This window comes from Bufo gargarizans, chromosome 2 (assembly GCF_014858855.1).
Source record: "Bufo gargarizans isolate SCDJY-AF-19 chromosome 2, ASM1485885v1, whole genome shotgun sequence".
In the NCBI taxonomy this organism is placed as follows: Eukaryota; Metazoa; Chordata; class Amphibia; order Anura; family Bufonidae; genus Bufo; species Bufo gargarizans.
Window position 1 is genome coordinate 547,418,805 of NC_058081.1, and position 13,557 is coordinate 547,432,361.

The window sequence follows — 13,557 nt, forward strand, 5'->3', positions numbered from 1 at the left end:
GGAACTGGTAATGAGAGGTTCCTGGATTCTAAACTTGAAGCCCCATGGAGATGTATAAAACCTGATACATGGCAGCACACTCACAGCAGGAGCTTTTCAGCTTGAATACCAGAAGATGAATAAAATATATCATAGGCTGTAACTCACTCCTGGTACAGCTCACGTATTAATCACTGTAAAAATTGCATTCTGTAAATGTGGGCATCACAGGGAGTCTTCACATCCCACCCCTAACAGCCAGAATTCCTGCATAATAAGCATCTCACATTTTGGGACCCTACACTGGTCATATTTGGTATTAAAATGATCGGCATGATCGGCAAACAAAACATGCATTATTAAAACATGTGGGCCCCCAAATATCCATTAGAGTGGACAGGAAGAAATGCTTTCTTGATATTTCCAATTTGCCAGCTAAAGGAGAGAGATTAAGCCTGCACATGTAATGAAGGCCTTCCCATAAGGCTGGGCCAAGAATGGGAGGGAGTCTCCTCTTAGCTCCACCCCCTGTTGAATGTGGATAAGAATGAGGGATTTTGAACCATTCTTTGACACAATTTGAGGATCCGATTGACATTGGGTTGTATTCCACATTCCCCTATCCCTGGTACCAGAACGGACTTACAGTGTCAAGTATAAAGAACCTTTCTGTTTTTATCAGTTCATTTTTATAATGGTTTTGTGCATGTTTATGTATGTCTCTTATTTCATTTAGTTTTTATTACCCAAGTACTGTACATTTTTTATTATATTAAAGCTACACTTTTGATTGTTTGCCTTGTGACCTGAACAAGCCCCGAAACCTCAATTTTTAAGTGCATGTGTCACGGACGTACCGAGACATACAGACGTCCGGGCGACAGTGAGTGACAGGAGATCTGTGAGACTGGCAACACGTGGTTTGATCTGACAGGTTTTCCTCGTGGATCAAAGGGTGTCTGTGTTGTTTCTGGTAATGGCCACACCCCTTGCCTCTAGGTATTGCTTATGTGGTGATTTAACCTTCCCTATTTATAGTTCCTTCTTCCACTATGCTTTGCAGTTTATAGCTTCTGTTCCTGTGGATTGTTTGTGGTTGGATCTCGGCCAAGTTCCTGGTGCTTCCATAGCCTCTTTGAAGTTAAGTCTTTCCTTTCCCTTTTGTATTTTGTTTGGGTGCTGCGTGTTGTATTTCCCTATTGTTTGTATTAGGCCTGAAGTAGACTCCTGTTCATCCTTCCAGGTAGTCTCGTCCCTGCCATTAGTACCAGGGTCCTATAGGGCTAGATAGGACTCTAGGTATTCCTGCATATGAACTCACCTACCTTTGTGGTCTGTTCATACTGGTAGTCAGTCGGGATTTTGGTTAGGGTTTTCACTAGGAGGTGTCCATCTTCCTTCCCTAGTTATCAGGCCTGATTCCCTGTTTTCCCCTTCCCTTCTATGCTCAGTGTGGTGTTTCCCTCCCACACAGAAGTGTGACAGTATGAGTGTAATGTGCGTTATCGTGTATTTGCTGTAAGTGTGGCTAATGCTACTGTAAAATCGCTATAATAGAGTGGCCTAAATGGGAGTAAATGCTCAAAAAACAACAACACTGTAGCGTGTTTATAACCGGGGGAGCAATTCCTACGCATGTGATCCATTGCTAGCGGCAATCCCCAGCAAAAATGCATACAATGGAGGATGTCAGCAGCGGACCACATGCACCACAAAGGCATCCTACACAAGATGGAGTACTGTGTGGATGAAAATCTATAAATACATAAATCGCTGCAAAAGGTGCACCAAAATGATATGCAACTAACAATACTGGCTAATCCCTCAGGCTGTTAAAAACTGAGACTTTAGCCAATGTATACCAGTCAGGAACACAATGGAGTCCTTTTGCACCACCATCAAGGTATTTCAGTGTGGCATGGGTTCCTACCACTAGACTACCTATGGTGTGTGAACACGGTCTGACAGGAATACATTGGCTAAAGTCTCAGTTTCGAACATCAGCCTGAGGGATTAGCCAGTATTGTCAGTTGCATATCATTGTGGTGCACCTTTTGCAGCGATTAGTGCTACTGTAAGCCTGCTTGCTAGTGGGGCGCTGTGGGGTTTTCTATGAGCTCCTAATTAAATCAAGATTGAGTGTGAGAAATAGATCAATTCTTGGTAAATTGCACTCTGTCACGTAACAGGGTGGTCCCCGTACAGGACATACATATTTTTAGGAAAATGTAATAGTCTCTTTAACTTGACACATTTCAAGCTTTGCTTCTGAATTCTCCACTTCATTTTCCTGAGAAATACCTTGGCCAAGTTAATTAAAAAAGTTTTTTAAACATCAGTTAATTAAATCAGTCTAGCTAAATGCAAGAGTAAATTAAGTGTATAGTGTGGGATCAGATCATCAGAACTCTGAAATGAGAGAGTGTACGAGAACTGTACTCTCAGAAGCACTACATGTAAATCAAAATATAAATTTTAAGGCCAATTTCACAGGTTTAATATGAGTGCATTTCAGTGCCCGTGTCATGTCTGCAAATCAAAGCCTAATCATGGGTCTGATCAGCCTGAAGTAATGGCATCATACATTAGGTCATTATGGATTATCAGATGTGTGGTTGGGCAAATACTTGCAGCTGTACCATTAGAGCATTTTTGCTGGAGGGCCTTGTAATGGCACCTGTAACACCTGTAATACCAGGCCTTGTGGATAATGTAGATAATGGTTTGCAAAGATATGGAAATATAACATAGAAAATGAAAATTGTATAATTTTATTTTACTGTTACACATTCATTTACTATGTAATTGCAGTTGGTTATTCATATAACATGATGCTTTGTTCTTGTGACAGCTTGCCACAATTTTTTTTTTATGGGATCTAAATAAAAGTGCACATGCTAGAATTATAACAAATTAGCTTGAAAACAAAGACAACAAACAGAAATCACATAATGATGATATTTTAGAACGTAGTCATCCAAGGGATTTTCCTGGAGTTTAGTGTTAATGAACTATCCTCAGGATAGGTCATCAATATTTGATCGGTGGGGGTCCGACTCAAACCCCAATCAGCTGTTTGAAGAGACTGCGGTGCTCCAGTGAGTGCCACTGCCTTTTCCTAGGCCATTGATGTCACGTTTATCAGTCACATGGCTAAGTTGCAGCTGCTATACAATGTATGGCACTAATCAGATGTCCACCAATCAGATATTGATGACCTATCCTGAGGATAGGTCATTAATATCGGAATCTTGGAAAACCCCTTAAAGAAGACAGTAATTTCTAGAATACAATAGAAGAAAATGCAACATTGAATATGTTAAGATTGAAGTATTTCTATATCAGATTGGTGAGGGTCTAATTCTAGGCACCCTTGCTAATATACTGTTTGAAGGGACTGCGGTCTTAGTGCAAGAGCTGCATTCTCTTCAGTGTTTACCTGCACTTTGTAGTGGTGCTCCAGGGTAATTACAGCTTCCTTTCAAATTCACTTGAATGAGACTAACAATTGTAATTACACTGTATCACCACTACAATGGAGGCGGCGTACAGGCAAACACTGAATACAACGCCTCTCTCACACTAGCACCTCCGCTGCCATTTCATAAGTGGTGTCACATTCATAAGTCACATGGCCAAATTGCAGCCTAGTGCAATGCCAAGCACAGCCACTATACAATATATGGCCTTTCAAAAAGCTCACCGTGGAGGTACCAGGTGTCAGACCTCCATCAATTTGAAATTGATGACCTATCCTCAGGATAGGTCATCACTTTCATGAATCAAGAATACCCCATTAAGTGAATGCCTACTATTGATCACCATTTGAATAGATGAAAAATGATGTGTTTGTGTGCTTGATAAAGGGAACCTGTCACGTTGAGGGCCACATGTATGTAATAATGAAGGAGGAAGAGCTTAGAAAATGTATATACAAGTTCTGAAAAATACAGATCTTGTATTTTGTCCATTTAAAGAGGTTTTGTATCCAGTGCATATTGATGGCCTATCCTCAGGATAGGTCATCAATATCTGATTAGTGGGTGTCCGACTCCTGGCACTTCAGCAAATCAACTGTTTAAATAGTGATACTTCCTCTTCCAGATTATACTGTGAGTGTCGTCCAGGAAGTCTCAGTGGCTCAGTGTAATTACAAATGCTGGTTGCATTCACTTGCATGGGATGAGCACTTTTAATTACACTGCGATTCTGCTGCAAGCAAGACTGATGTGCATTGTAATCTTGAAAAGGGAGTAGTACTCGTATGAGCGAAGCGTATGAGCGACTCGTATGGGTGGTGTCACGGTGGGGAGTGGGGAAACCCCCCACCGTACAATGTCAGGTATAAAGGGGAAGCAGCTAGGCCAGGATGCCAGGATCAGGGAACAGGTCACCTCCTAAAGCGTCCCTAATGCTCACCCTGGATGGTAGGATGGCTCATACCCAGGATACCTTTGGCCCTGAGTAAGTCGCCCTGATAATCCCTTTCATAGGAGCAGGGGAGAGACGACCTGGCCTGCATGCAGGCTTATAGTTCACCCCTCTGGGAAACCAGCCCCCTTCCAGAGGTACACAACACAGGAACAAGTCTAGCAAACATGCTGGACTACAAACAGCAAGGGACCAGACAAGTAACAACCACTAGACAAGACAACAACCACCCATACATAATCATCACCAAACATATGCAAGGGTAGTGAAGGGAGGATGGAGGGATGACAACGGAGAGACATTGATGTCCCACTAGATGGCCCTCAAGGACTGGACAGACAGAACACCCTGGACTGGAGCACAGCTCCAGCACCAACGACGGCTGGAGTACAACTGACTCCAGCCAGGGAGCCACAGGTAATAAAACCAAAGTAACCACACCCAGCCAGGGAGTAAACCCTTCCAGCATCAGACAGAGGAGGAACCAGGAGAAGGGGAGCAAAGAACATACATGCAGACAACCACGCATTGCCCCTGGCAACCGGCATGTATGGCAAAGGTGTCACACCGTACAACACAGAGGCCGTGACAGGCGGGTGCTGGGAGTCGGACCCCACTGATAAGATATTGATGCCCTATCCTGAGGATAGGTCATCAATATGTACTGGCTGCACAACCCCTTTATTTCCATGCAGAGATACAGTAGTCTTCAGTTATAAATAGGACCTCCCACCTGACTTCTAAGCCTTCTTCTTTATAACTGCCTTCAGACCAGACTGCATGTTTAACACAACACATTCCCTTTAATTGTTTGATGTTTCTTTAGAGCACTGGTGGTTCAGTTTTTATAATATGAGAGCTTCAAACTTCTGCATAGACATAGTACAGTACTATAATGTTTAATGATACAATTGCTGCAGTGAAAACTAGAAGGAGCTTAGAAGATTACTAAATACCATTTTATTATTGAGTTCAATTTCTAAACTGTATTCCGCAATTTCATAATCTCCCAATAAAGGTGGCTGAAGGCATTATTTTATAATTTAATTATATGCGTACATTGTGAATTTTGAGTGATGTATTAGAAAAAAAAACATGCTACAGTCATTATAAGAAACTATCACAGCATATAGGATCTAAAGATAACAAGGTGGACATTTCCTTAAAAGTGGTGATGTTTCTACAGTTTTCAAAATTTTAGGAAATAAAACTTTACTTTTTAATATGATAATACTCTGGCAAAATGTACATTAGTATCAGAATTTCTGTACCTGCATTGAAGTGATATTTAAAGGTCTGTCAATTATGATCCAAGTCACAGTCTCATAACATGGAGGAATGGTCATCGAACCTTGATAAGTCAGAAATCCAAATGACTCGGGATATAATTCTTCAATACTGAGATCTTGGATGATATTAGCTTCATCTAATGGGGGGAAAAATATTCTTTTAATTAAAGTCATTTTTTAAAGCTTGCCAAGAACTGAGCTTCTGAATTCCCAAAATCTATTATATAAATATAAATCTAAATGGAAATTTGAAATGCCTAAATTACCCAATTATTTGTAACCTGACTACTTAAACTTCTTATCATTAATTCTTTGTAGGACAATTTCATTTGGATAGACAGTGTAGATGTTTGCCTAAGGCACTTTTAAAAGTTTATTCTCAACCTAACCATAAATGTCTGATAGATTCTGGTTTCATTTCTGGGACCAACATCTGCCTCCAGAATCAGGGTCCAACAACCCCAGTCTTGCCTTGTATCTTTGCCAAATGGAGGTGTGTAGAGATGGGCAAATCATCCAAGATTTGGTTTGTTTCGGATTCACAGAATTTTTTAAAAAGTTGGTTCGGTTCCAAATCTATTTGTTCCAAACCAAATTTGCTCCCTTGAAATTGGTCCTCTAAAACACAGATTTTTTTTCTTTTTATAAAAGCTCCTATCTTAATTTTTTACAATTTTTTTCATTTTCCCTCGCCCATACCCTTGGTCTGATACAGCGTTAGGTGTAGCTGTATATACTTTTATCGTTGTTGTATTAAAGTGTGGTTATTGCTTGGACAAAACTCACTGCATTTACCTACTACCTGGTGGTGACAGAACACTATTGATTGCTTCTGCGTTGGACACCATTTTACAAGATTCGTCCGAATCAAACCAGAAAATATTCGGGTTTGATTCGGTGCCTAAAAAATCTGCAAATAGATTTACTCATCCCTAGGCTCAAAACATGCAATTATTTCCATTCGCTTTCCTGGGAGTTAAAAAAACAGTCAAGTAATGATCTATTTTCAACTCCTATAGAACTGAATAGTGAGAGGTGTAAATGCTACCTATCTTTTTGCACCCAGCAAGATGTTGGTTTGGGAACCACATTATTGGGCTGTACAGGTCCCACCTTCTATGGTTATGCCATACATGCCTAAGATATGAATACCTCTTAAAGGGGAATAATCTATTACTTAGAGGGATTCTGTCACCTGGATTTTGCCTATAGAGCTGTGGACATGAGCTGCTAGATCACCGCTAGCACGTCCACAATATACATTCCCCATATCAGTAAGGGCTCTTTCACACTTGCGTTGTCCGGATCTGGCGTGTACTCCACTTCGCCGGAATTACACGCCGGATCCGGAAAAACGCAAGTGTACTGAAAGCATTTGAAGACGGTATTAAAGTCCTGGTTGCCATAGTAGGAGCGGGGAGCGGGGGAGCGGTATACTTACAGTCCGCACGGCTCCCGGGGCGCTCCAGAGTGACGTCAGAGCGCCCCATGCGCATGGATGACGTGCCATGCGATCACGTGATCCATGCGCTTGGGGCGCCATGACGTCACTCTGGAGCGCCCCGGGAGCCGCATGGACAGTAAGTATGCTGCTCCCCCGCTCTCCGCTACACTTTACCATGGCTGCCAGGACTTTAGTGTCCCGGCAGCCATGGTAACCACTCTAAAAAAGCTAAACGTCGGATCCGGCAATGTGCCGAAACGACGTTTAGCTTAAGGCCGGATCCGGATCAATGCCTTTCAATGGGCATTCATTCCGGATCCGGCCTTGCGGCAAGTCTTCAGGATTTTTGGCCGGAGCAAAAAGCGCAGCATGCTGCGGTATTTTCTCCGGCCAAAAAACGTTCCGTTCCGGAACTGAAGACATCCTGATGCATCCTGAACGGATTTCACTCCATTCAGAATGCATTAGGATAAAACTGATCAGGATTCTTCCGGCATAGAGCCCCGACGACGGAACTCTATGCCGGAAGACAAGAACGCAGGTGTGAAAGAGCCCTAAGTGATTTTATTCAGGCAAAAAACGATTTTGTATATATGTAAATGAGGAAAGTAAGAAGCCCAAGGGGCTGTTACTAACATTTCTGGAGCCCAGCCACATCCACTGTGAAGGAGCCCAGCACCGCCCGCATCCTCAGAATCTCCTCCTTGCTCCAGGACGTCACAAAGTTAGAGCGCTGTAATCTCGCAGCTAGCACATGTGCAGTTCATTCCCTGAAGCTGATGCCAGCACAGGGAAGGAACACTATGCCGGCACTTACATGCCGCGTACTCGCGCATGCGCGAGATCACGGTGCTCTAACTTGGTGACCTCGGGGAGCAAGGAGGAGATTCGGAGGATGTGGGGCAGTACTGGACTCCTTCACAGTGGGTGTGGCTGGGCTCCAGAAACGATAGTAACAGCCCCTTGGGCTCCTTACTTGCCCTATTTACATATATATAAAAATAAAATTGCCTAAATAAAAGCACTCAGCGCTATGGGGAATGTATATTGTGGATGTGCTAGCAGCGATCTAGCAGCACATGTCCGCAGCTCTATAAGCAAAATCCAGGTGACAGAATCCCTTTAAAAATATAATAAAAAAGCTATGTGCTGCCTATCTTTTACAAATCAGTGTTTCCTTGTATAAATTAGAACAGCATTGAGCAGAGGGGAAAGGTGTAACACAGGACAATTAAATTAAAGATTGAATGAATAGGCAACTATCATGTAGAACCAACCACCTGGGTCACCAACAGTGTTTGGCCCACCATTTACACTGACTACTGTCTGAATAGAAAAACTGAAGACAATCTGTCTCCATAGGGAATTACATGTAGAACTTCTAATCTCTCAGCAGCTAGAAAGATCCGTTTGGTCCTGGCTCTTTTTGACATGTCCAGCATTTAGCAGGTCCAACCACATGTGAACCAATTGGTATGATGGTATCACTTATAAAATAAAAAAAAGTACAGTAATGTTTGGCTATCCATCAAGTGTCAGTTTTCGAATCCTACTTGGACAAAGAATTAAAGTCTGATTACTTTCTTTTTCCCATGTACAAGTTCCCAAGAATTTCCCTGAGGAGGACTGTAGCTGTTTGAGCTCATACTTCTGAATTTGCATCTTATACTGATTAGAAATTAGAAACAGCAACAGCTGCGTGTGAATCAAAATTATATATCTCTGATGGTTTCAGTACATTTGAGCTTTGGTATTTAATTATTCTGATCAGACTGATGTAATCAGGGTGGATCAGATACAGTTCAGCAAAATGTGCCCATTTCTACTTTCAACAAAAACCCTTGTTATCTAATAAATTTCAATGACGGGAAACTGTTGAAATGTCAACATTTCCATGCTATCTAGTGCCACTACGTGCAAAGTTAGCCAGCGTTCACGATCGTGTCTTGGCTTCCATTCTTAATGGAGACACCTATGACACCCATGATTTTTCAAACAGATCCAAATGAATCCTGACTCATTTATAATGGAGACCAACAGGTTTTTGACAGCAAGTATAGCACTTGAGACTGCCTTTTCCCTGCCATAAAAAACAATATACTATAAACTTGACAAACAAAGAACTAAGGTAATGTGAAGAGAGCCTTATCAGATAAGAATCAGAATGTGGGGCCGCATATCTTTTTGTAAGAATGTGCCATGATGTTATATGTTGATTCTACCATAGTAGCCATATTATTTAATAGCACTGTGACCTCATATTTCACTTCTGTTTTCTACAAATAGCTGGCTGCCTGAGAGCCTAATGGGCTCTCAAGCTAAACACTCAAAGGTTTGACAGTCATCCATTGATCTCTTTACTTTTTTTGCTGGGATTTTCTGTGATTGACAATGTGACAGAGTTCTGTGCACAAATAATGCAGAACCCATTTAGGAGAAAGGGATTCAAACGACAAGAGCAAAAAAAAAAAACATGACTACTGGCGAATAGAGACCTAGGGGCCATAGACACTTAATGGTGAAAATCTGTGGGGTGATCTAAAGAGGGCTGTGCACAGGAGATGCCCTCGCAATCTGACAGATTTGGAGTGTTTTTGCAAAGAAGAGAGGGCAAATCTTGTCAAGTCAAAATGTGCCATGCTAATAGACTCATGCCCAAAAAGACTGATTGCTGTAATAAAATCCAAAGGTGCTTCAACAAAGTAGAAGTTTAAGGGTGTGCACACTTATGAAACCATATTATTTTATTTTTATATTTTTTCTTCCCTCTACCTAAAATATTTCAGTTTGTTTTTCAATTGAGTTGTACAGTTTATAAGTCACATTAAAGGTGAAAATGATTTATCTTTGTCTCATCATAGAAACCTGACATTTTAACAGGGGAGTGTAGTCTTTTAACACTGTATATTTTTTGCTTATATGTATATTATAGAGGACCACACATCCTCTTTGGAACTTAGCACTCCCCGCCCATCCCCCACCCCTTGGTGTTTTTAATCAGAGTAACAATGGAGCTGGACCCTCCGTTTTAGAGTAGCTCCCACCTGATAAGAAGCTACCTTGTCGTCTGGTAGGTGGGCTCGACATATTTTTGATATAATATGCGCTAAGAGCCTCTTCACTGCTTTGCAGTAAGTATTGGCGTAATGTATTTGACCCTATAATATTCAAAATCCCTTATTAGAGACCCTCGGAATATTACTTCAAATTCTACTATGGTCTTGTTAGACCAACAAATCAATGTAGGGGTCACTAACTAATATTTAAAAAATAAACTTATCTTTATTAATGCCAATATAAGACTTACATACACAAACTTGTTTAAAATTATCAGGGTTCAGTGAGATGATATTAGGCTGTTATTTATATACGCTAATGGCTCTTAGCGATATTGGGATATTCCCTTATGCCTATGGGGTGCATTGTTAAGGCACATGCAAATGCATACTATAGAGAACTTCTTATGTATTATATTTTATGGGGTAATTATGACTGGTCCACATCAACAACCTTTATATTTTAAGTTGTTGATCTACTACATATGGGGTTCAGGAGTGACAAGTTCACTGTATGTTACAGTATATCCGTGCATGCAAGCTCCAACTAGCACTATCTCCTATATTCCCTATTATGGGATAACCTTATTGGCAGTCTAAGTGCTCTACTCAATTTTCTGCTAGGTGCTCCCGTAAAATGCGATGTAGCTGCTGGATGCTCAATTGCAGCACGGGTTGCTGCTGACTGTTGTCACTGTGCACTCACTGTGCACTCACTAACTACTGGATGCTCGATTGCAGCACGGGTTGCTGCTGACTATTGTCACTGTGCACTCACTAGAACTGCCCTATGTAATGATTGGATAGACACGGTCAAACTCCCTTATACATATTAACATTGGATTAGTATCACTGTGCCTTCATTATTGCTCCCTCGACTTCTCACTGTCCCTGTTTAAAACGTAGAACGCTACACTGTTACACCCCTCCCGACATGTTTCGCCACTATGTGGCTTCGTCAGGGGAAGTGGGTATAGACGTGCCCGCGCCCACAGGTAACTTCTTTTCAATCTACATAGGTGCCGCCCATCCCTGCAATCCTACCAACATTGTATCTTCCTCACCTATTGACATGAATGACAGCCATTCAGCATAATGCCCTCCCTATGACGCGCAACCTCCGCGCCCATGCTCCGCCCCCCCCCCTTTTGTACACGATCCACACGCGACACCAACCCCAACGAGCATGTGCTGCGCCCCTCCTTCTACTTCACGTCATAGTTGACCGCCACTCATAGAACCATCTGATAGGTACGATATTATGGGAGCCGACCTTTCAATATGACGTAGCTGATGACTCACACCACAACATCGATCTTAACCCCTTCCTGATATCGCTATGATGGTTTATACCGCAACATCGATCTTAACCCCTTCCTGTAATCGCTGGAAGGAGTTTTCGGCCAGCTATCTTGTTGGGAGGGGTATTTATAATCTTGATTGATCCTTTTTCATTTTCCAAGTTACATCAATGTCAATATGTTCATATTTTATGTTCTTTATTTTTCTCCATTTTATTCTGTAGATTGGTAGGTATATATATTCAAAGGGAACTCTTAACTATTCTTCACTTCTTTTTGTAGATTGCATATATATTCATACTCTTATAGCCATCCACCTGAGCTTCCTATTATTCCTCCTATTATCTATTTTTCAATAACATGGATGTATTTCTCCATGTTCCTACATTTGGACTTTTATGGCAATCCACCAGATCTTCCAATTTTTCCCCCTTCATTTTATTTCCCCTGTTATTTCCTGTTTTTCTTCACATAGATATATATCTCTACATTCCTGTGGACCATACCATCACAGTCCATAGGGATACTTTCATTATCCCAATTCTTTGCTCCTATATTCATATGCGTCATCTATTATGGGGGGGCTCATTCCTATGTATCAGATGTTGCTAGTCGTTACTAGTGGCAGACGTTACTATGTGTCAGACGTTACTAGTCAGCCTCATTCATTATTATGGATATTTATCAATCTGGACTTAGGAGGAACTATACCAATATACCTGGGTATCTTTCAATTTCCGCTGACTCTGAGATCAAATTTATCTCTTCTTCCTGATGTTATCTGCGCTGGGATGTTGGCTGACAACTTGTGAGTCCTGTGATGTTGTGTGTTGACTGTCTTTCTTGACAATTATATGTATCAATAATATTTGACTATGTTAGATGAAGGCTGTAAATGAAAACCCTTCATTGAGGCCTCTTGGACTCAAGGTCTGTAACCTGTGTATCCACTTAGCTTCTTCTTGCAAGAGTTTTTGATCTAGATTGCCACTTCTTGGTCCTAGGGTCATTTTGACCAGGCCCCAGAATTTTAACACCTCTAAGTTCCCGTCATGTACGTAGGTAATATGCCTATAGTGTGAGGTATCCTTTCCGGTGTTAATGGCACTAATGTGACCTGATATTCTCCGTCTTAATTCTTGTGTGGTTTTACCCACATACAATTTTGGGCAGTTACAAGAGGCGACATAAATAATACTGCTACTGCGACAGTTGAAATACTCCCTAATTGTGTATTCACGTCCATCTGTTGGGTTGTTTTCACTCTGGGTAGGTATTTACAAAAGGTGCAGTTGCCACATGGGAATGACCCCACGATGTTTGATCGTAACCAATTTGTATTTGTTGTCTCTCTTTTAGGAAGAAAGCTGTGGACAAGTTTATCCTTCAGGCTTGGTCCCCTTCTATACGTGACGCTCGGATATGGTGACAACACCAGACTCAGTTCATCATCACTGGTAAGTATTCTCCAGTGTTTTTTCAAAATTTCCATTATCTCATGATTATTGCAGTCATAAGTTCCTATACATCTTATCTTCTTTTCTTCCAGTCTCTGAGCTTTACTGGATTCACTGGATAATAGAACCTCCCTATTAGTACTTCTAGCACGATTAAATGCTTTTTTGAGGCATTTTTGTGGATAGGCTCTGGCCCTGAATCTTTTGAATAGTTCATCTGCTTCATTTTTGAAGCTTTCTTCTGTGGTGCAGTTTCTCCTTGCCCTTAAATACTGCCCCACAGGTTTTCCCTCCTTCAAGGCCCTCGGGTGCCAGCTCGTCCAGTAAAGCAGACTATTTGTAGAGGTCGGCTTGCGATGAATTTCTGTTAGAAGATGTCCATCTGTATCTTTTTGGATGGACAGATCTAGTAAACAGATATGACTTTGGTGAATTTCGAAAGTGAAATGCATCCCTATCTTGTTGTGGTTTAATGTATCAACAAAATTAATAAATTCCTGTTTGTCTCCCTCCCAAAATACCAAAATGTCATCAATAAACCTCCCCCAAAATAATATGTGACTGGTAAACTGTGCAAAGGTGTCAGAAAAAACAATAGTG

General features: G+C 41.4%; 1 protein-coding gene across 1 annotated transcript in view; it reads right to left on the minus strand.

The window, feature by feature from the left end:
- LOC122926661 (carbonic anhydrase-related protein 10-like) overlaps nt 1–13,557 on the minus strand; it is a 493,040-nt gene that overhangs the window by 56,774 nt on the left and 422,709 nt on the right. Inside the window, exon 7 of the mRNA XM_044278105.1 lies at nt 5,682–5,836. Within this exon, the coding sequence (XP_044134040.1) occupies nt 5,682–5,836 (155 nt within the window). The remainder of the gene's footprint in view (nt 1–5,681; nt 5,837–13,557) is intronic.